The sequence below is a fragment of the Jaculus jaculus genome, chromosome 19 (genome assembly GCF_020740685.1).
Source record: "Jaculus jaculus isolate mJacJac1 chromosome 19, mJacJac1.mat.Y.cur, whole genome shotgun sequence".
NCBI classification, from domain to species: domain Eukaryota; kingdom Metazoa; phylum Chordata; class Mammalia; order Rodentia; family Dipodidae; genus Jaculus; species Jaculus jaculus.
Window position 1 is genome coordinate 52,471,122 of NC_059120.1, and position 23,941 is coordinate 52,495,062.

Consider the following 23,941-nt stretch of genomic DNA (forward strand, 5'->3'; position numbering starts at 1 on the left):
GATGAGAGGTGATAGCTCCTTGTGATTTTATTTTTCATTTTCTTAATGATTACTGATGCTGAGCACTTAAGGAAAACTAATTTCTTCATGTTCTTAGGGCTGTCAGGAAGCCGGCCTTACATAGTAAGAGATATGAAGCAATAGAGTGAAAACAAAACAATGCTGGCTAAGCAAGCGATCAGATCTATAGTAGACCACTGCAGCACTCAAAAGAGTTGGATTAGGCTGGAGATATGGCTTAGCGGTTAAGCGCTTGCCTATGAAGCCTAAGGACCTCGGTTCAAGGCTCGATTCCCCAGGACCCACGTTAGCCAGATGCACAAGGGGGCACATGCATCTGGAGTTCGTTTGCAGTGGCTGGAGGCCCTGGCGTGCCCATTCTCTCCCTCGCTCTCTCTCTCTCTCTCTCTCTCTGCCTCTTTCTCTCTCTGTCACTCTCAAATAAATAAAAACAAACAAAAAATATTAAAAAAAAAAAAGAGTTGGATTAGCCGGGCTTGGTGGTGCATGCCTTTAATCCCAACACTTGGAAGGCCGAGGTAGGAGGATTGTTGTGAGTTTGAGGACACCCTGAGACTACACAGTGAACTCCAGGTCAGCCTGGGCTAGAGTGAACCCTACCTCGAAAAAACAAACAAACAAACAAAAAAGAGTTGGATTATATAGAAGAAATGGCACAAGTGTATCTGCTAATATGAAAAAAGCTGTAAGTGATAGAATTTACACTATACCTAATAGAGTATTTCTACCGCCACACACACTGAACGTGGGCTTTACTTGCAGGAAAGAACAGAAATATTTGCTCTTATAGATGATTGAGCAAAGGGAAAGGCTAGAACCTGAACCACCTTTCACATGTTAATATCTAAAATACATGTATATTTATTTATTTATTTATTTATTTGAGGGGGGCAGATAGAGAGAGAATGGGCACACCAGGGCTTCCAGGGTCTGCAAAGAAACTCCAGACACATGCGCCACCCTGTGTGTCTGGCTTATGCGGGTCCTGGGGAATCGAACCTCGATCCTTTGGCTTTGCAGGCAAGTGCCTTAACCACTAAGCCATCTCTCTAGCCCTATGCGTACTTAAATTGTAAAGTTAACCCTTCAGATGCAACTATGAAAACCCAAATTAGCCTGGGGGAAAAAAATCAAATATCTAAACAGTTCTTTATTTTCTCAATTTAAAGTGATGGACTTTAAGGTCTTTCTGGTATCTGTAGTTCATGAGTCATACATTTTTTTCCCCTTTAAAAGAAAATCAGTGTATGAAACCAATAGAGCAATACAGCATACATATATGAAGACACTTCCTATGACTGGAGCAGCCGGGCGTGGTGGCGCATGCCTTTAATCCCGGGAGGCGGAGGTAGGAGGATCACCATGAGTTCGAGGCCTACCTAGTAAATTCCAAGTCAGCCTGAGCTAGAGGGAAACCCTACCTCAAAAAATGGGGGCGGGGGTGCTGGAGAGATGGCTTAGCAGTTAAGTGCTTGCCTGTGAAGCCTAAGGACCCCGGTTCAAGGCTCGATTCCCCAGGACCCACGTTAGCCAGATGCACAAGGGGGCGCACGCGTCTGGAGTTCGTCTGCAGTGGCTGGAGGCCATGGCATGCCCATTCCCTCTCTCTCTCTTTCTCTCCCCCTCTTTCTCTGTCAAATAAATAATAAAAATAAATAAATAAGGCTACAGCTTATTAAAGGCAGTCCTTATTTTTTAAACATATTTTATTTATTCATTTATTTAAGAAGGAGGCAGAGAGAAAGAGGGAGGGAGGGAAAGAATAGGTGCACCAAAGCCTCCAGCCTCTGTAAATGTACCGCAGACGCGTGCGCTAACTTGTGCATCTGGCTTACATGGGTCCTGGAGAATCAAACTGGGATCCTTTGGCTTTGCAGGCAAACACCGTAACCACTAAGCCACCTCTCCAGCCCCAGCAGTCCTTATTTCTAAGCATAAAGAACACTTAAGGTTCAGAAAAGACTAAACATGTGTCCATTTCCAAGTCTGACGGCGCTGTTCCTTTTTGCTATACTATTTGAAAAGTTTACACAGAAAAGTTACATTACATAGTATACTTGTTTCTACTTAAATTGTCTATTTAATAGTTTGGGTTTTTTGAAAAGATTTTTTTTTAACTTTTGATTTTATTATTATTTGTTTGAGAGAGCAAGGAAGAGGAAGATGGAGAAAGAGAGAGAGAAAGAGTGTTCCAGGGCCTTCAGCTGCTGCAAAGAAACTCCGGATGCATGGGCCACCTTGTGCATCTGGCTTACGTGGGACCTGAGGATCGAACCTGGGTCCTTTAGCTTCGTAGGCAAGCGCCTTAACTGCTAAGCCATCTCTCTAGCCCTATTTTAGACTTTTTTTTTTTTTTTGAGACAGGGTCTCACTATGTAGCCCAGACCTTGAACTCTCAATCCTTCTGCCTCAGCCTCCCAAGTACTAGGATTACAGTCATGCACATCACACAGTTCAAATGAGGGGTTTGGTCGTGCGTCTTCAACAATGCTTCTCCATCCTTTGTCTTGTCACCAATGCTTGGTGGCACATGCAGAGGTGACACCCGACCTGACGAAGCCTGGCAGCAGTCTTAAAGACAGCCATTGTCTAGCATGTGCCAAGCGTTAGGCTTTCAAAGCCCACATGGGATGGAATGCCATGAATTATTTTATTTAGTTATTATTTTACGTAATCATCTTTTATAAGCATTTTTATTTATTTACTTATTATTTATAAGTAGCCATGTCTGTGATTCTGTTCCTCCTACCTGGGTTCACATCTCTTTTCCACCTCAGCTACTATGCTGTGACGCAGTGCAAACGCTGGCTGTGAATTAACCACACCCAAATCCAGAGATTATCATGCTTCGTTATGGAGGAGAGCAACAGACAATGGCTTCGAGACATCCCAAGCGGCTCTGTCAACCATGGATCCATATAATTTTCTCTGGGTCATGCTCTATTCAGTATGTCAGTACCCTAAATGGCAGTGTGAAATATGGCTAATTCTAGAAACCATCCCTAGTCAAGTGACCCACAATGGACAGGCGCAAGTCACAATATTACTAGGCATAAAAGAAAGCAGGTGCTTGGAGTTGGGGGATGGAGAGACAGCTCTGTGGTTAAGGTGCTTGCCTGCTAAGCCTCATGGCCTGGGTTCCATTCCCCAGTCCCCACATAAAGCCAGATGTACAAAGTGGCAAGTGAGACTGGAGGCCCTGACATGTCCTCTCTCTCCTTTCTCTCTCTCTCTCTCTTTCTCTCTCTCCTTGTAAATAAATAAAACATGATGACATAAAAAGGATGGGAAAGTGAGAGTCAAAACTGACCTGAAATTTAGCATAACTCGCAAATGCCTCTGCTGAGCAGAAGTCAACACTTGGAAGTGTTGAGATAAGTGCTGAGCTGGGCAAGGTGGCAGCTGCCTGAAATTCCAGTACTTGGGAGGATGAGGCGGGAGGATCATGAGTTTAAGGATGGGCTGGAGAGGTGGCTTAGTGCCTAAGGCACTTGTTTGCAGAGCCTAAGGACCCAGGTTAGATTCCCTAGGACCCATGTAAGCACATGGTGGTACATGTGTCTGCAGTTCATTTGCAGTGGCTAAAGGCCCTGGTGCATTCATTCTCTCTTTCTCCCTCTCTCTCTCCCCCCCTCTGATTCAAATAAATAAATAAAAATAAAATATTTTTAAAAGTAAGTTTAAGGTCAACTTTGGCTATATACTGAGTTTGAGGTCAATGTGACCTGTACCCTACCCCCCCCCAAAAAAAATAGCAGGAAGAGAATTTTTGTATTAAAATAGCATATATTTAGTTTATCATATTTAGATTTTCATTTCTATCTTTTAAAAAATGTGAAAAAAATGGGCTGGAGAGATGGCTTGGTGGTTAAGGTGCTTGCCTGTGAAGCCCAAGGACCCATGTTTGACTCTCCAGGTCCCACGTAAGCCAGGTGTACAAGGTGATGCAGGGACACAGGGTCACACATGCACACAAGATGGCACACGAATCTGGAGCTTGATTGCAGTGGCTGGAGGCTCTGGCATGCCCATTGTCTCTCTCTCTCTCAAAAGATTAAAAAAGAAGAAGGAGGAGGAGGAGGAGAAGGAGAAGAAAGATTGAAAAAATGTGAAAAACAAGTAGAGATGGGCTCAAAATGTATGATAAGAAGGGCTAAATATTCACAACTTCCCCCTTGTGGAAAAAAAAAAAAAAACTTTCAAATGGGCTTGAATTGAAACTGAGTGTTAAACTCATGTCCTCAAGAAGAAAAGCACCTGGATCTTGTTTCTTCTAACTTGTTTCCTTCTCACATGCTGGGATTTCTAGTGAGAACTTGGCATGGGCACAAGGGTAATTACTGAAAAGGAAATCTGGGTGCCCGGCAGGGTGGCACCCTCACCCTCTCAATGGTTACGAGATGTGATTCTTGCTGTCAACAAAATGAAGCTTGCTTCATCTTCCCTGTAGCGCAGCGGTTCTAATGGTAGGACTGGCTGCCGCCGCGTCCTGAATGCCTCTTTGGAGCGTGAGTTACGCGCAGGACCTCGGCCTCAACTGAGCCTACGGTTCTCATGGTCAGGTTCCGTTGTGTGAAGCTTCCTGACTTACATGAAGGGCACCAGGGGACTTTATCCCCTTACAAAGAGATTACACATTACCCACACATGCCAGGCTGGTTTAGACCTTATTTGTTTGCATTTATTTTAAGTATAAGATCTCGCTCACCTCTGGATCCTTCTCTCCCACTTCCTGGCAACCGTGGCCCCTTGTTCACTAGCCCTGGCTTTCCTTCTCAAAACAGTTCTAGGGGCCTTTGATGGAGGGAAGTCCTTGAATAAGAGTTTAGTTTAGTTTTGTGTTTGTTCTGTTTTATTTATTTATTTATTTCACTCTAGCCCAGGCTGACCTGGAATTCACTAGGAAGCCTCAGGGTGGCCTCAAACTCATGGCAATCCTCCTACCTCTGCCTCCCGAGTGCCAGTTAAGATGTGCACCACCATGCCCAGCTGTTTTACCCCCTCCCCCGTGCCCCTGCATTTTCTTTATTTGCAAGCAGAGAGACAGAGAAATACAGAGAAGAGAGAACAGGCTTGCCAGGGCCTCCAGCCACTGCAAACAAACTCGAGAAGCATGTACTATCTTGTGCATCTGGCTTACATGGGTACTGGGGAACTGAACTTGAGTCCTTAGGCTTGGCAGGCAAATGCCTTAACTGCTAAGCCATCTCCCCAGCCCTGTATTTGTTTTTTTCCCCCCACTAAAGGTTGTTCTTGTTTGTGACCCCATGTTCCTCTTGGATCCTCTTTAGTGGCACCTGGCTGTAATCCCAGTACTTGGGAAGACAAGGCAGGAGGATCAAGAGCTTAGGGTCAACCTGGGGTACATAGTGAGACTTCCTTTGCATATAAAATGACAATCATCTCATTAATGGATGCTAAGTTAGTGGCTAACTTCTCGACACCTCAATTCTCTTTCAGCTCATCAAGGTGGCTTTGGAGAAAAGCCTGGTAACCATGGATACCCAGAACACATGCCTTCAGCCCCCCACCCCCGTTGGAGGGGACAGCAACAGGTGTCTTCAGGAGGAAGTGCTCCGCCTGAGGGCTGAGATCCACCAGCATCTGGAGGAGAAAAGGAGAGCTGAGGAAGGGCTCAAGGAGCTGAAGACTCAAATGGAGGAAGCAGGATTCTCCTCTGTGTCCCACATCAGGTAGGACCTTTCTTAAAAATTTTATTTACAGGCTGGAGGGATGGCTTAGCAGTTAAGATGTTTGCCTGCAAAGCCAAAGGATCCCGGTTCAACTCTCCAGGACCCATGTAAGCCAGATGCACAAAGGGGTGCATGCATCTGGAGTTGGTCTGCAGTGGTTGGAGGCCCTGGCATGCCCATTCTCTTCCCCCTCTCAAATAAATAAATAAAATATATATATATTTTAATTTACGAGGCAGAGAGAGAGAGAGAGAGAGAGAGAGAGAGAGAGACAGAATTGGTATTCCAGGGCCTTCAGACACTAAAAATGAACTCCAGGCTGGGGATGGTTGCGCACGCCTTTAATTCCAGCACTCGGGAGGATTCCTGTGAGTTCAAGGGCACCCTGAGACTCCATAGTGAATTCCAGGTCAACCTGAGCTACAGTGAAACCCTACCTCAAAAAAAAAAAGAAAGGAAAAAAAAAAAGAACTCCAGACGCATGCACCAACTTGTGCATCTGGTTTACATGGCTACTGGGGAATCACACCTGGGTCCTTAGGCTTCTCAGTCAAACACCTTAACCATGAAGCCATCTCTCTAGCCCAGGCAGGGCCTTTTCCCAGAGAAGAGAAGCCTGCTGATGATGAGTCACCACCACCAGGGACTTGCCTTGCAGCAACCAAGAAATTTATGCTGCCCACGGCTTATTGGTCCATGCCTTAATGTGTCATTTCACTGGCATCCGGTAATGAGGTGATCACTATGTCATAAGAAGAGGAAGTCTGGGGCTGGAGAGATGGCTTAGCGGTTAAGCGCTTGCCTGTGAGTCCTAAGGACCCTGGTTCAAGGCTCGATTCCCCAGGACCCACGTCAGCCAGATGCACAAGGGGGTGCATGTGTCTGGAGTTCCTTTGCAGTGGCTGGAGGCCCTGGTACGCCCATTCTCTCCCTCTCTCTCTCTGTCTCTCTCTGTCTCTCTCTCTCTCTCTCTCTCTCTCTCTCTCTGCCTCTTTCTCTCTGTCTGTCATTGTCAAATAAATAAGTAAGAATAAACAAAAAAAATTTTAAAAAGAAGAAGAGGAAGTCATAATCCTTCCTTTATGTAGTAGGAGGCTGGGCCTTGAGGAAGCTGTCACCTTGTAAAGACCGTGCTTTCACTATGGTGCTTGGGATCAAACCCAGGGCACGGTAGGCAAGGGCTGTAACCACTGAGATACACCCCTAATCCCAAAGCCGTGTTTTTATTACTTCCATTCAACCATAGCAGAGTGTTTGTTTGTTGACATGGAGAGAAGAGCTGGAATCACTTTCTTGGTGAAGATTAGTTGTTTTAGTCACTCCTTGAATTTTTTTTTTTTATTCATGAATGTAATTATTTATTTGAGAAGGAGAGAGAGAGAGAAAACAGGCATACCAAGGCCTTCAGCCACTGGAGGACAGCTGTGAGCCCTGCGGGACAGCTGTGAGCCCTGGGGACATCTGTGAGCCCTGGGGGACAGCTGTGAGCCCTGCGGGACAGCTGTGAGCCCTGGAAACCTTGAAATCAAACTCTGGCTTCTACGGGGACTCACTCCCATGTGCTAATGCACCCACACATGCATGTGCTCACACATACACAGAAAACAACAATAAATTTCACAATAATAATAGTTATTATTATCCACACGCACATGTAAAACAATAATAAATTTCACAATTATTATTACTACCATTCACAATAATACATTTATTGGGGCTGGAGAGATGGTTCAGTAAATAAAGTGTCTGTCACCCATGCATGAGTCCCTGAGTTTGACTCTCGTGACCTTCTGTAATCCCAGCACTCCAATGGCCTGGGTGAAGGGACAGGAGGATTTCCTGGAAGCTAGTCTGGCAAACACAGCGGGGAGCAATGAGAAGGAGAGGCCCTGCCTGCTTCAGATAGAGCGGAAGGCAAAGACCAGTAGCTGGAAATTGTTCTGCGACTTCTCTATGTACACATGAATGCATCCACACACTCCGTTGATAGAACCTCCCCCTGAAAAAGTAGTAATAGCTTTGCCATGCTTTTGTTAGTGTTTGGTTTTTCAAAGTAGGGTTTCATTCTAGCCCAGGTTAACCAGAAATCCACTGTGTTCTCTCAGGGTGACCTTGAACTCACGGCGATCATCCTACCACCGCCTCCCAAGGGCTGGGATTCAAGTTACGCACCACCACGCCCGGCTTGTCATACTTGTTTTTAGTGTAATTACTCCCGTGTATTCCAGAGACCAGTGAAAACTTAAAAAAAAACATATGAGGCTGTGTCACTAAGGTCACTAAGTAAAGAAAAACAAACCAGGGGTCTTGAGATCAAGAGTTTTAGGGATGGAGAAATGACTTAGCAGTTAAGGCACTTGCCTGTGAAACCTAAGGACCCAGATTCAATTCCCCAGGACCCACGTAAGCCAGGTACACACAAGGTGACATGTGCTTCTAGAGTTCGTTTGCAGTGGCTGAAACCCTGGCATGGCCATTTTTTTTTTCTCTCTCTCTCTTTCTGCCTTTCTTCCTAAAATAAATTTAACGTTGAAAAAATGTTAAGTGTTTCAAAGATGCTGCTACCAAGTAGCTGCGTAAATCAGCAATGTGAGGCAGAACTCTCTCTTCTTGAGCCTGAGTTTTGTGGGATTTTTTCAAATTTTTATTAACAACTTCCATGATTATAAAAAAAATCCCATGGTAATACCCTCCCCCCCCCCAACTTTCCCCTTTGAAACTGCATTCTCTATCATACCCCCTCCCCATCTCAATCAGTCTCTCTTTTAGTTTGATGTCATGATCTTTTCCTCCTCTTATGATGGTCTTGTGTAGGTGGTGTCAGGCACTGTGAGGTCATGGGTATCCAGGACATTTTGTGTCTGGAGGGAAGATGTTGCAAGAAGTCCTACCCTTCCTTTGGCTCTTACGTTCTTTCCACCACCTCTTCCGTATTAGACCCTGAGCCTTGGAAGGTGTGATAGAGATATTGCAGTGCTGAGCACTCCTGTCACTTCTTTCCAGCCCCATGATACCTTCTGAGTCATCCCAAGGCCACTGCCATCTGAAAAGAGAAGATTTTCTACCAAAAGTGAGAGTAGCATTAATATATGGGTATGAATGTTTAGAGAAGTGCTTACTGGGCAGTTTGATGAGCATAGTATATACATTTAGCCAGACAACAGCAGACATTACACCCCTAGGGCTCATGACTACCCCTGTTTTAGGTTTTCAGAATCAGGGATGTATTCCCTCCCATGGAGCAGGACTCCAGTCCAATTAGAGGGCAGTTGGTTTCCACCATGACAGACACGCCACTATTGCAATACCCGTTGAGCCTGAGTTTTTTTCATGTATGACAGAGGCCGTGTCTCTGAAATTGTTTCTTACTTTTTTTTAAAGGACAGAAATTGTCCCATTTTCTTTTTTTAATTTTTATTTATTTATTTGAGAGCAACAGAGAGAGAAAGAGACAGATAGAGAGAGAATGGGCACCCCAGGGCCTCCAGCCACTGCAAACGAACTCCAGACGTGTGCACCCTCTTGTGCATCTGGCTAACGTGGGTCCTGGGGAATCGAGCCTCGAACGGGGGTCCTTAGGCTTCACAGGCAAATGCTTAACTACTGAGCCATCTCTCCAGCCCTGTTTCTTACTCTTGAATGACTGTGAATCCGTTATGCACTGGGATGTGGTTGAAGGGACTCTTGGGAGCTGTAATACAGGACAGTCCTGCCCTGGCTGCGTGTCTTCGCAGGAACACCATGCTGAGCCTTTGCCTTGAGAACGCAGAGCTGAAAGAGCGGATGGGAGAAGCGATGTCTGATGGATGGGAGATGGAGGAAGACAAGGAGAAGGGCGCGGTGGTGGCCGAGACCGCGGTGGCCAGAGGGGCTCTGAATGCGACCAGCCTGCAGGCTGGGTTCAGGAAAGTCCAGGGAAAGCTAAAGAGCGCCCATGGCACCATCAGCCTCCTCAAAGAGCAGCTGGCACTGAGCAGCGAGCAAGGGACGAGTGAGCGGGCTCCAGGGCTCCCGGTGCCTGGGGCCGGGGACGTGGACAGGATGGACACGGGCGTGGCATCTTCTCCTGAGAACCTGCGCCAGCCAGAGCAGGAGGGTGCCCTCGCAGAGCCTCGGCTCCGGCCTCAGAGCCTCAGCCTCGGGGTGGCCCTGTCCGTGGATGCCCACCAGGTAAAGCAAGAGCGTGGGAGGTGTGAGAAGCACTTGGAGAAAGGCTGGGGACGTTAGCTGACATTTGAACTGTCGTGCCTGTGGGTCAGGAGATAGTGAGAGGAAGGCACCTTGGTATGCCAAGCAGCTCTGTGCCAATAGTAAAGGCAACCACTCAGTCTTAGAAAGGACTTTACATTATCTCATGTATGCTTCTTTTCTCTAATATATTTTTTAATTTTTTAAATTTTTATTTATTTATTTATTTGAGAGAGGGAAAGAGACAGAAAGAGAGAGAGAATGGGCACTCCAGGGCTTCCAGCCACTGCAAATGAACTCCAGATACATGAGCCACCTGTGCATCTGGCTTACGTGGGTCCTCGGGAATCGAATCTGGGTCCTTTGGCTTTGCAGGCAAGCGCCTTTACTGCTAAGCCAGCTCTTTTTATGTATTTATTTGAGAGAGGGGAGGCACATAGAAAAACAGAGGGAATGGGTGCACCAGGGCCTCCAGCCACTGCAGATGAACTCCAGATGCATGCACCACCTTGCGCCTCTAGCTTACATGGGTCCTGGGGAATTGAACCTGGGTCCTTTGGCTTTGCAGGCAAGCGCCTTTTACTGCTAAGCCGTCTCTCCAGCCCTTTTGTATAAATCTTGGGCACTCAGCTTCCCACGATGCCTTGGCAGTGGGCAATAACCCAGTACTTGCCCTTGACGTAATCAGTGTGGCGTGGGTACTTTTAACAGGATGAACATGCCATTGGGTCTTGAGGCAGCCAAGGCCAGTAGTGTATACTGACATCTCTTCCTTACTGCCATTTTCTTTTCTTTCTTTCTTTCTTTTTTTTTTTTTTTGGCGGGGGGTGGTGGGTGGTGGTGGTGGTTCAAGAAAGGGTCCCAGGCTGGCCCTGAACGCAACAGCAGTCCTCCTACCGCTACCTCCCAAGAGCTGGGATTAAAGGCCCGTGCCCACCGTGCCCGGCTATCACTGCCATTTTGATCATAGCCACTCACTCATGCGTCTGTGCCTGGGTCCTGGGAGTTGCAAGCATCCTCATGAGGGAAGGATCTTTTGCTGAGGATTAGGTGAGGTGGAGAGCGCAGGGGATTTCCAGGAGGACCCCTGGAAGGACGGTGCAGGGAGTGGACGGCGGGCAACTGCCCAGCGGCATGAGCGGGTCTGTGCCAGGAACACAAGCAGGGGCAGTCCGTAGCGTTCGGAGTGGGAAATGACTGTCACTGCACGCGGAGTGACCTCAGACTGACTTTGTACCATCCGTGTCACAGCTAGATCACAAGCCCCAGGCGCGGGACTCTGGGCCTCGGTCAGAATTGAACCTGCCAGGGTCCACCAAGCACCTACGCTCCCAGCTGGCCCAGTGCAGACAACGCTATCAAGACCTCCAGGAGAAGCTCCTGATCTCAGAGGCCACCGTCTTTGCCCAGGCCAACCAGCTGGAGAAATACAGGGCCATATTCAGTAAGGACCTGGTATAACCCTGAAAAGAAGAATAAAGGTGGATTAGTGTCTATCAGTGCTACTAATTTTAGAGAAAACAATGACTATATGAATGGTTGTATGGTTGGCAAAATTATAAGAACTGTATCGTATTTCAGATGGTATGCCTATGTCATGCATTTTATATTATATTTTATTTTTCTTAAAAATAGTTATTATGATTTATTTATTATTTGAGAGAGAGATAATGGGCACACCAGGGCCTCCAGCCACTTGCAAATGAACTCCAGATACAAGTGCCACCTTGTGTATCTGGTTTACGTGGGTCCTTGGGAATCGAACCTGGGTTCTTTGGCTTTGCAGGCAAGTGCCTTAACCACTAAGCCATACCTCCAGCTCCCTAATGAGTTCTTACAGTGGTATTCTGATGCTCTTGTCAGGATTCCTTTTGCTAGGAGCTACTTTATTGGACAAAGTCTTGGGATTCTCAATCAGGTCAGCTCCATGTAAACATGTGCTAAGGCCTGAGGCGAGAGGCTCAATGCTCTTCATGATGTTTCCAGAGGAGACAGGATGCAGTGCCTCACTAGGAGGTGTCGGTTCCCATAGGAGCCTCAGGTATCAGGAGAGAGACGCCCTTTGGCTAATGCAGGCTTGTCCTAGTGGGAAGAAAGGCTGCTGTCTGGAACAGGTGTCTATCTCCCTCCAACAGTCCTCTTAGCCCTGAAGTGTAGGAGTATATGTGAAATCCAGATGCCCTCTGACACCCACCGTGTCTTCCCCAGCAGGTGAATCCCTGGTGAAACAGGACAGCAAACAGATCCAGGTAGACTTCCAGGACCTGGGTTACGAGACTTGTGGTCGAAGTGAGAATGAGGCTGAGCGTGAGGAGACCACCAGCCCTGGTAAGCTCAGAGAGTGGCGCTAACCTTTCCTGCCAATCACTTGTCTGGAAGAATGCCTTAGGTCACTCCCACACCTGATGAGTGGTGGGGTCGGGTGAGGTGAATTGAAGCTGTCACAGGATCACAGAAGGGGCATGCAATTTGGAGAACTCTTGTTCAAATGAGGCTGAATGTCCGTTTGGGCTTGGATAACTAGCTTCCATCGTACTGCTAATAGAGAAATTCTAGCCAACTGATTATTGTAGAAAGATGTGCCTATTTAATAAAGAAGAGACTTAGGAGTTTTAGGGTACATGTAAACCACAAGTTTAACCTAAAACTTTTATTTTGTATTAACAAAGGATTATAATTACAGGGTGCCCGTGAAACTGAAGCTGAGAAAAGGAGAGAAACACTTGTGATATTTCTCTCTGTGTGTCCCTCTCTCTCTCTCTCTCTCTCTCATCCTAAAGTGGTGTAGGATGGCAGTTAAGAGCAGAGATCTTGGTCAGTTCCCTGTCAAATGCTACATTTGAATGCCTAGTGGAGACCAGACTGTTTGGTTCAAATCCTCTATTGTGAACTGCTCTGTGCCTCAGTTTCCTTTTCTGCTAACATGTTTATGAAGCAACTACCTAACCCATTGAGTAATCATGTCAATTATATGAATACATTCTCATAAACACTTGACAATAGGTTTTTGGCACCCAGAGAAATGGCTAGTGTTATTCTCGTTCCGACTGCCACTGCCCCGACAGAGATGTTGTTCGTGTGCGGACACTTTTTCCTTGGCCTCTTTTTAGCCATTGTAACCCAGTCATTTTAAGTCATAGAAATGCCTGACAGGGGCTGGACAGATGGCTTAGCGGTTAGGCGCTTGCCTGTGAAGCCTAAGGATCCCAGTTCGAGGCTCGATTCCCCAGGTCCCACGTTAGCCAGATGCACAAGGGGGCACACATGTCTGGAGTTCGTTTGCAGTGGCTGGAAGCCCTGGTGCACCCATTCTCTCTCTCTCTCTCTCTCTATCTGCCTCTTTCTCTCTCTGTCTGTTGCTCTCAAATAAGTAAATAAAAATAAAAACGAAAAAAAATTAAAAAAAAAAAAAAGAAATGCCTGACAGCATTAACACAACTTGCCCTTCAGCTCTTGTGGTCATTTTAAAGGAGGATCTGTTCTGTCCAAATACTTTTGAAGCAAGATGCGGACACAGGGGGACCTCAATGTGTGCTGCTCAATTATTTTTAATATTTTATTTACTTATTTATTTAAGAGAGAGAGAGATAATAGGTGCACCAGGGCCTCTAGCCGCTGCAAATAAACTCCAGACACAGGTGCTGTCTTGTGCAACTGGCATATATGGGTCCTCGGGAATCGAACCTGGGTCCTTTGGCTTCACAGGCAAGCACTTTAATTAACCACTAAGCAATCTCTTCAGCCCCTGTGGTCATTTTAAATATGAAAGGCCATGTTACTGTCTTCATTGTGAGGCACTGACTTGTGGGGAAAGGACACAATACAGTGACGAATTTGAATGCTGGCTGTTTGTGCCTGTGTGACCTGTAACTAGCTAGCTTACCTCTTTCTGAGTTTTGGTTTCTGCAGTCAGTAAATGGAAGGTGACTGTTCCTCACTTGCAGAGCTGTTGTTGGGATAAAAAAGTGCAAGTAAGAATGGGACGTGGGCTAGAGAGATGGTTTAGCGGTTAAGGTGTGTGCCTGCGAAGCCTAAGGATCTAGGTTTGATTCTCCCGGACCCACGTAAGTCAGATGTACAAGGAGGTGCATACGTCTGGAGTTTGTTTGCAGTGGCTGGAAGCCCCGGAGTGCTCATTCTCTCTCTCCCTCTCTCTGTGTCTCAAATAAATAAAAAATGAGAGATGTTTAAAGAATGGGGAGGTAGCTCAATGGGGAGAAGTACTTGTCTTGCAACCACGAGGATCTGAATTCAAACCCCAGCACCCACATAAATGCTGAGAATGGTGGCATGAGAGACCCTGTCTCAAAAAGAGGTGGACAGCCGGGCGTGGTGACACACGCCTTTAATCCCAGCACTTGGGAGGCAGAGGTAGGAGGATCACTGTGAGTTCGAGGCCAGCCTGAGACGACATAGTGAATTCCAGATCAGCCTGGGCTAGAGCGAGACCCTACCTCAAAAAAGAAAAGTAAAAGGAAGAAATGCTGCACTTGCCTGCCTGGTATTGCTTAAGTACTTCTTCAAGTTGGGCTCCAGTCTTTCTTCCTGTGGGCAGCCTGTTCTCTGAGCAGGGTGGCCACAGTGGCATGTCCAGCCTCTTCTTAGGAAGATGTCTTTGTCTCTTCCAGAATGTGAGGAGCCCCATGACCTGAGGCCCGCAGGGCTGGCGGAGGGGCCGTACCCTGAGCAAGGGGGCCTGGGTGACGCTGTGATCAGCGACCTTGTGAAGAAACCAGTGGGGAACAGACTAGGGAAGCAGGAGGAACTGCAGGCATACGGAAAGTCGGAAGACACCTCTGTCCTGCGCAGGGACATCAGAGACCTGAAAGCCCAGCTGCAGAATGCCAACAAGGTCATCCAGAACCTGCGGAGCCGGGTCCGCTCCCTCTCCACCACCAGCGATTATTCGTCGAGCCTGGAGAGACCGCGGAAGCTGAGAGCCGTCGGCCCCCTCGAGGGGTCTTCTCCCCACAGTGCCACTGATGAGGATGAGGGGTGGCTGTCTGATGGCGCCGGGGCTTTCTGTCCTCCGGGGCTTCAGTCCAGAAAGGGTCTGGAGAACCTCATCCAGAGAGTGTCGCAGCTGGAGGCCCAGCTCCCCAAAACAGGACTCGAGGGGAAGCTGGCTGAGGAGCTGAGGTCCGCTTCGTGGCCTGGGTAAGGAGGCCTGTTGCACCTACCTTCTCCTTGCTGAGGGCAAAAAAAATAACAAAACAAAACAAAAAACAACACCCAACCAGAAGATGGGCAGGAAGGCTTTATTTCAGCTTAAAGTCTCGAGAGAAAGTTCCATCCCGGCAGGAAAGCATGGCACAGCATCTTGTCACATCATAGCAGCAAAAATGAGCTGGCTCTCAAGTGACAACCTCTGCCAGCTAGAGTCAACCTCCCAAATCCCAGATTTCGTTTTCAAATTTTTATTAACAACTTCCATGATTATAAAAAATATCCCATCGTAACACCCTCCCTTCCCCCACTTTCCCCTTTGAAACTCCATTCTCCATCATATCCTCTCCCCCTCTCAATCAGTCTCTATTTTATTTTGATGTCGTGGTTTTTTTTCCTCCTCTTATGGTGGTCTTGTGTAGGTAGTGGCAGGCACTGTGACCAAAGTCCAGATTTAAGGAGGTAATGAGCCATAGCTTTCACCTGCTGATAGGCTGACCATATTGCAGAAGATGGGCGATGACGTAATGGCCCTTTGCACAAAATACCATCTGTCATCGGGTCACAGCATGGAAGAAATCCATGCCTCTGTTGGGGTTTGCATAGAAGACATGGGAGGTCCTAGCCACCCTTAGGAGTCAAAGTATTGATTGACATCTGCTGTGCGTCTGCGCTGTGCAGGGGCTATACAAGATGTGAAGTGTGAGATTGTCTTTACTCTCACAGAATTTATGATTTAGCTGTGGACATAAGACCAACATACATAAAATAGTTGATGAACACACTCATCCTAAGTTTGTTTGGGGTGGTGATTTCTTAGATCGGCATTTTTAAACTTTATTTATTAGAGAGAGAGAGAATGGGCGCGCCAGAGCCTCCAGCCACTGCAAACAAACTCCAGATGTGTGCGCCACCTTGTGCATCTGGTTTACGTGGGTCCTGGGGAATCAAACCTGGGCCCTTTGGCTTGTAGGCAAGTGCTTTAACCACTAAGCCATATCTCCAGCCCTTAGATCAGAATTTTCTCTTAGCTGGGCGTGGTGGCGCACCCCTTTAATCCCAGCATTCCAGAGGCAAAGTTAGGAGGATCGCTGTGAGTTTGAGGTCACCCTGAGACTACATAGTGAATTCCAAGTCAGCTTGGACTAGAGCGAGACCCTACCTTGGGAAAAAAATAATAATAAAATAAAAAAAGAATTTACTCTTAAATGCCTTCTGCGAGTTATATGATTAAATCCTCATTTCTGCGGGTGGAGGAAGTTCTCTATATATCTTCTCACAGAAATCTCTAAGGAATCCCCCATAACTTATCATTCACCCCTCTTCATTCTTCTTCTCCCCCTCTTAGAAAATATGATTCCCTGATTCAGGATCAGGCCCGAGAGCTCTCTTATCTGCGGCAAAAAATCCGAGAAGGCAGAGGTATTTGTTATCTCCTCACCCAGCATGCAAAAGACACAGTGAAATCTTTTGAGGACCTTTTGAGGAGCAATGACATTGACTACTACTTGGGCCAGAGCTTCCGGGAGCAGCTTGCCCAGGGCGGTCAGCTGACCGACAGGCTCACCAGCAGGCTCAGCATGAGTAAGTTGCCACAGGACGTCGGAAGAACGTTCGGTCACTCTCACGGTCCCAAGCTCAGGTGGCCGCCGTACCTGTATAGTAACTTTTGATCCCAGAATTCAGTTTCTTCTTATCTCCTGAAAGCTGTTACAGAATCACCAACTCTAGTGAGCATGGCTAGGAAGATGGCTCAGTGGTTAAGGCGCTTGCTTTCAAAGCCTGCTGACCCAAGTTCAATTCCCTAGGACCCATGTAATGCCAGACACAAAGGCAGTGCCTGCATCAGGTGTCCATTTGCAGCAGCAAGAGATCCTGGCAGACACACGTGTACACACACACACACACATTTAATTTTCTTTTTTTAAAATTTATTTATTTATTTGAAAGTGACAGACAGAGAAAGAGGGAGAGAGAGAGAGAGAGAGGGAGGGAGGGAGGGAGGGAGAATGGGCGCGCCAGGGCCTCCAGCCACTGCAAATGAACTCCAGATGCGTGCGCCCCCTTGTGCATCTGGCTAACGTGGGACCTGGGGAACCCAGCCTCGAACCGGGGTCCTTAGGCTTCACAGGCAAGCGCTTAACCGCTAAGCCATCTCTCCAGCCCCACACACATTTAATTTTCACATAGAGCTCCAGTGAGCAGCACCAAGAGATCCTGGCACACACACACACACACACACACACACACACACACACACATTGATGTAATTTTCACAACGAGCTCCAGTGAGCAGCACCGAGGGGAACCTGTAGATCTGGAGGCACCAAGGCTACAGGAATAACGATGAGCTAGGGATTAATTAATAGCACACCCCTATAATCCCAGAACAGAGGAGGCTGAGGCAGGAAGATTGCCAAGTCTGAGGTCAACCTAAGCTACATAGGAAGGCCCTGTCTCAAACACACACACACACACACACACACACACACACACACACACACACAAAGCACCCCCAGCAGCAGCCACAAAAGCCATGATGATGTCATCACACATGGCACGTGACCTTCAGGGCAGGAGGCAGCATCAGTGCTGAGGGGCCGGGGAAGAAAGATGAGGTCAAAGGGCCTTGAAGCCAGGATGGAAACAGACGTCGCAGAGTCGGAGTACAGCCATTCTCTTGCTGGAGGAGAATGACCTCTCCTCTTCAGACCATTTCTTCATCTGTGGCAGGGTATTGTGCACACCTGTACTTCCAATATGGATACTGTGTTTTCTTTTCTTTATTTTAAATGGATGCACTGGATCCACTAATCACCGCAAATGAATTCCAGACACATGCGCCACCATATGCATCTAGCTTATGTGGGTCCTGGAGAACTAACTAAACCTGGGTTCTTAGGCTTTGTAGACAAGCACCTTATCCACTAAGCCATCTCTCCAGCCCTGATTTTTTTTTTTTTTTTGAGGTAGGGTCTCACCCTAGCCCAGGCTGATCTGGAACTCACTATGTAGTCTTAGGGTGGCCTTGAACTCACGGTGACCCTCCTACCTCTACTTCCTGAATGCTGGGATTAAAGGCGTGCGCCACCCTGCCCAGCAAGCCTGCCTTCTTTTGTTTTTTTTTAAAAAATTTTTTTTTATTATTTATTTATTTATTTGAGAGCGACAGACACAGAAAGAAAGACAGAGAGAGGGAGAGAGAGAGAATGGGCCTGCCAGGGCTTCCAGCCTCTGCAAACGAACTCCAGACGCGTGCGCCCCCTTGTGCATCTGGCTAACGTGGGACCTGGGGAACCGAGCCTCGAACCGGAGTCCTTAGGCTTCACAGGCAAGCGCTTAACCGCTAAGCCATCTCTCCAGCCCCTTCTTTTGTTTTTTATTTTAAATATTTTATTTTTATTTATTTGATAGAGAAAGATGGAGAGAGAGAGAGAGAAGGAATGGGTGCACCGGGCCTCTAGCCACTGCAAAATGAACTCCAGATGCATGTGCCCCCTTGTGCATCTGGCTAACATGGGTCCTGGAGACTCGAACCTGGGTCCTTTGGCTTTGCAGGCAAATGCCTTAACTGTTAGGCAATCCCTCCAGCCGGAGCCTGCCTTCTTAAAGGTTGCGGGTATTGCCTCATACATGGAATCTGAAAACAAACAAGCTATAAGAAGTAAAAGATGCCAGGCGTGGCTGGACACACCTTTAATGGCAGTGCTTGGGTGGCAGAGGTAGAAGGGTCGCTAGGAGTTCCAGGTCAGCCTGGGCTAGAGTAAGACGCTCCCTTGAAAAACCAAAATATATAAGTAAGTAAATAAATAATAAAAGAGGAGGGGAAATTCTTAGGGAATAGGAAAGGAACCAGCAGGAAAGATATAAGTCATGGGGGCACATATGACAAAAGGACTTTGTATAAAAATGTCACAATTTAACCATTATTAGGGCTGGAGAGATGGCGTAGCTGTTAAGGCGCTTGCCTGTGAAACCTAAGGACCCAGGCTCCATTCCCCAGGACCCAAAGAAGCCAGATGGACATGGTGGCACATGTGTCTGGAGTTCATATGCAGTGGCTAGAGGACCTGGCATGCCCATTCTCTCTCTGTCTCTCTCTCCTCTCTCTAACAAATAAATAAAAGTAAAATATATAAAAAAAAAAAACACATTATTAGCCGGGCATGGTAGCCCATGCTTTTAATCGCAGCACTTGGGAGGCAGAAGTAGAAGATGACCATGAATTCTTCAAAGCTAACCTGGGGCCACAAAATGAGTTCCAGGTCAGTCTGGGATAGAGTGAAACACTGCCTTAAAGAAAAAAAAAAAAAAAAAAGGGCTGGAGAGATGGCGTAGCGGTTAAGCGCTTGCCTGTGAAGCCTAAGGACCCCGGTTCGAGGCTCGGTTCCCCAGGTCCCACGTTAGCCAGATGCACAAGGGGGTGCACGCGTCTGGAGTTCGTTTGCAGAGGCTGGAAGCCCTGGCGCGCCCATTCTCTCTCTCTCCCTCTACCTGTCTTTCTCTCTGTGTCTGTCGCTCTCAAATAAATAAATAAATAAAAATTAAAAAAAAAAAAGACACCATTATTTTGAACAGTTTATGGTAATAAAAAGAGGCAGTGAAGATGATTACCCAGAACATTTACGTCGTCACTATTCTGTATCCTAATGGGCCCCTGGGTTTGTGTGAAGTGGGACCTGTTTAATTAATTAATTAAATTTGATTTCTTACTGTTTTTTTTTTTTTTGCTTTTTTTTTTTTTTTGCTTTGCAGAGGATCATAAGAGTGAGAAAGAACAAGCTGGGCTAGAGCCACTGACCCTCAGGTAATTCAAACAAGAATCTGATCAATAGACCAGGACAAGGAATCGAGGACAAGCCCAATGTCACGATTCAAGGAGGACAAAAAGAGAAGAAACGAATGCAATGGTTCATTTATCCACCAAACACTTTAGTATTGTTGTTCCCACTTCCTGTTCTTTTGGGGGTTCCAAGGTAGGGTCTCACTTTAACCCAGGCTGACCTGGAATTCACTGGGTAGTCTCAGGGTGGCCTCGATCTCTTGGCGATCCTCTTGCCTCTGCCTTCCGAGTGCTGGGATTAAAGGCGTGCGCCACCATGCCCGGCTCCGATTTCTTTTGATATAATCCTGTTGGTGCATTAATTACACAGGCTTAGTAACATAGAAGCCCTCTGACCTACAAATGAACCAAGGGGCTCAGGAGTCTTCTCACCATCTGAGTCCGTCCCTGCTGTTCCCTGTGACCTCTCTGCAAGGTTGGCCTCCTCTGAGTCAGGTTAGAACCTGGTTAAACACTCCATTTCCGCCGGTTTGAGCTCTTTGAGTCATGATTGTGCCTTAGATCACTAAAGTGTGGGAAACACGGTCAGTTGCTTGGTGATACTGCTGTGCTTCTGATTTATCACAGACCCAGGTCTGTGGTCTGTACTTCAATCAGCTACATGATTTTCCTTATCATGGTCTTGGATGTTGGGACAAGGCTGTTGGTCCCTATCTCTCGAGGCTTCCTTTCAGCTTTTCTACTTGCTAGAGATAATTACAGTCCTGAGACAGCAGCTGCTTAGGGCACCATTCATGGAGCAGCAGTGTCTCAGCGGACCGGCCGTGTCTCCATGGTCCTCAGCATATCACGTAATTGTCTCTCCGTCCAGTTCCCACATACCCGCTACCCCAACTACAGATGAGTTCTTTTGATTATTCCGTACAGAAGGGTGCTTTGAGGGCTGGAGAGATGGCTTAGCGGTTAAGGCACTTGTCTGCAGGGCCAAAGGACCCAGGTTCAATTTCCCAGTACCCACGTAAGCCAGATGCACAAGGTGGCGCATGCATCTGGAGTTCATTTGCAGGAGCTGAAGACCCTGGCATGCTCATTCTCTCTCTCTCCCTCTCTCTCTCTCTTTTCTTCTCTCTCTGCCTCTTTCTCTCAAATAAACAAATAAATAAAAACAAAAGAATGGCGCTTTGAGGGCTGGAGAGATGGCTTAGCGGTTAAGCGCTTGCCTGTGAAGCCTAAGGACCCCGGTTTGATTCCCCAGGACCCATGTCAGCCAGATGCACAAGGGGGTGCACACATCTGGAGTTGGTGTGCAGTGACTGGAGGCCCTGGTGTGCCCATTGTTTCTCTCTCTCTCTCTCTCTCTCTCTCTCTTTGCCTCTTTCTCTCTCTGTCTGTCTGTTTCTCATAAATAAATAAATAAATAATAAACATTTTTTTAAAATTCTATAAAAAATAAAAGATTACACAGGCTTTCCCATCAGGCCCAGTGAAGACTAGCTGGTCTGGTCTGGGGTCTGGTGACATTGCTTCACCTGTCGCCCTTCCCTGTCTCCCATCAGGCTCAGCAGGGAGCTGCAGGAGAAGGAGAAGGTGATTGAGGTCCTGCAGGCCAAGCTGGACGCCCAGTCGCTCTCGCCCCCCAGCAGCCACGCCTTGTCCGATTCCCAGCGCTGCACCAGCAGCGCCTCTTTCTTGTCCGACGAGCTGGAAGGCTGCTCTGACGTGGACGTCGCCAGCGAGTACACACACCGTGCGGGCAAGGACCCTTCGCCCGGTCGCTCAGGTAGCTCCACGTTCTGAGCAGGTGCCATCTCTGTGTGGACAGGGGGCAGAAGTCAGACACCCAGCCTTGTGGCTAAGCCCCACCAATGGAAACGAGCTCTGGGATCAAGTGTCAGACAGAGGCTCCCATAGCTTAGGATCTCTGCTCTGTTCCCTTTCTCTCTCTCTTTTCTTTCTTTCTTTCTTTCTTTCTTTCTTTCTTTCTTTCTTTCTTTCTTTCTTCCTTCCTTCCTTCCTTCCTTCCTTCCTTCCTTCCTTCCTTCCTTCCTTCCTTCCTTCCTTCCTTCCTTCCTTCCTTCCTTCCTTCCTTCTTTCTCTCTCTCTCTCTCTCTTTCTTTCTCTCTCTCTCTCTCTCTCTGTCTCTCTTTCTTTCTTTCCTTTTTGTTTTTCTTTTCCGAGGTAGGGTCTCACTCTGGCCAAGGCTGACCTGGAATTCACTCTGTAGTCTCAGGGTGGCCTCGAACTCACGGCGATCCTCCTACCTCTGCCGCCCGAGTGCTGGGATTAAAGGCGTGTGCCACCAGACTTCCTTCTTTAAGACAACACATCTCATGTCTCCTGCAAGGCTGCGTGTGGTTCCTGAGCAACCTCCTTGGGTGTCTGTGGGTACGCACAGACGCTGTCAGGCTTCCCCAGTAGGTTTTTTTTTTTCCCGGGGGGGGGGTTGCTATTTCATGATTTCTGGACTCTGAGCTTTGCTATCACCCCTAAGGGTAGTTTCCTTTACCAAAACAGCGATCTGCAAGCCAGAAAACAAAGACTGTAGCCGGGCGTGGTGGCGCATGCCTTTAATCCCAGCACTCGGGAGGCAGAGGTAGGAGGATCACCGTGAGTTCGAGGCCACCCTGAGACTCCATAGTGAATTCCAGGTCAGCCTGGGCTAGAGCGAGACCATGTCTTGAAAAACCAAATAAATAAATAAATAAATAAAAAAGAAAGAAAGAAAATGAAGACTGCGAACAGACCTTGAGCTTGGAGTTTCCCATGACCACACCTCTAACCCTGACAGCCCTGCTTACACATCAAGCCAGCGTTCCAGCTGTCTGTAGAACATCCAATGTTTTCTCTCATTCGTGGGTTTTACAGATTCCATCCGTCATCCAAGCCCTCCTGCCGCGTTGTCTTCTAAACCATCCGCGGCCAGTGCGTCTCAGGTTAAGGCCGACTGGAGCCGCAGCCCCATCTGCTTGTCAAGTCCCCAGATCTCCCCCAAGGAGGCCAGGCAGGCCTGCGCAGGTACGCCCGCCCGCAGGGAGCAGCGCCCTCCCTGGCTTGTTTGACTTTCCTTCAGGGTCACAGGTGAGACTGTGGGGCGTCCACCTGGATCACATCCCCGATGACACCAGGGCGTTCACTTCCTCGCTGCCATCCGGGTCCGATTTGTTTAAGCGCTTTAGAAAATAAGCATTACACAAATGGGATTTGATCCGCCTACTAGGTTGAATCAATAGCCGGCTAATCATTGTTTTAAATATTCTTTGGTTTAAGTGGCAAATGTGTACATCTTTTGTATTGTTTTCTACATCTATCCTGGAGCATCTCTCTTTTTTTGAAAACATCTTGATTTGAGGGAGAGAAAAATGGATGCGCCAGGGTATCCCGCCTCTATAATCAAACTACTGGGGAATCAAACCCGGGCCATCCAGCTTTATCAGCAAGCATCATTTATTTTTTTTTCTTTTGTTCCCCAAGGTAAATTTTGTCTCTAGCTCAGGCTGCCCTGGATTTCACCATGTAGTCTCAGAGTGGCCTTGAACTCATGGCGGTCCTCCTACCTTTGCCTCCCAAGTGCTGGGGTTAAAGGCGTGCGCCACCATGCCCAGCTTTATAAGCAAGCATCTTTAACCACTGAGCTATATCTTCAGCCCCAGTTAATCTTTTTTTTTTTTTGTCCTTTTTGTTTTTCTGAGGAAGGGTTTCACTCTAGCCCAGGCTGACCTGGAACTCACTCTGTAGTCCCAGGCTGGCCTTGAATTTATAGTGATCCTCCTACCTCCGCACCTCCACCCCACCCCCCAAGTGCTGAGATTAAAGACGCGCACCACTCATTCTGCTTGGTGGCTAATCCTTTTTAAATAAGAGTTTTCGTTTTTTTTTTTTTCCTCCCATTCACTCTGGGAAACAGAAGTCTTTATATAGATATGTATGTGTGTGTGTGTGCAAGAGAGAGAGAGAGAGAGAATGTCAATAACCAAAAACAAGAAAGGAATCCACATCTGATTCCATGAACATGTTACTCATTTAATTAGCCACTGTATCTCAGCTGGCGCACCTTACGTCCCAGCAAATGCCGTTCTGTTCATTGTCCATC

The 23,941-nt window shown here is 47.3% G+C and overlaps 1 protein-coding gene across 13 annotated transcripts in view; it reads left to right on the top strand.

Moving 5' to 3' along the window:
• Positions 1 to 23,941, top strand: part of LOC101616723 (myomegalin-like) — a 142,186-nt gene that overhangs the window by 86,511 nt on the left and 31,734 nt on the right. For 11 of the 13 annotated variants that reach the window (XM_045138654.1, XM_045138660.1, XM_045138644.1 and 8 more), the window contains 9 exons: positions 5,482 to 5,714; positions 9,449 to 9,884; positions 11,154 to 11,346; positions 12,111 to 12,230; positions 14,531 to 15,059; positions 16,417 to 16,652; positions 19,824 to 19,875; positions 21,408 to 21,631; positions 22,717 to 22,866. In XM_045138654.1, the coding sequence (XP_044994589.1) occupies positions 5,482 to 5,714; positions 9,449 to 9,884; positions 11,154 to 11,346; positions 12,111 to 12,230; positions 14,531 to 15,059; positions 16,417 to 16,652; positions 19,824 to 19,875; positions 21,408 to 21,631; positions 22,717 to 22,866 (2,173 nt within the window). The remainder of the gene's footprint in view (positions 1 to 5,481; positions 5,715 to 9,448; positions 9,885 to 11,153; positions 11,347 to 12,110; positions 12,231 to 14,530; positions 15,060 to 16,416; positions 16,653 to 19,823; positions 19,876 to 21,407; positions 21,632 to 22,716; positions 22,867 to 23,941) is intronic. The other 2 variants (XM_045138649.1, XM_045138652.1) reach the window with 1 other exon arrangement.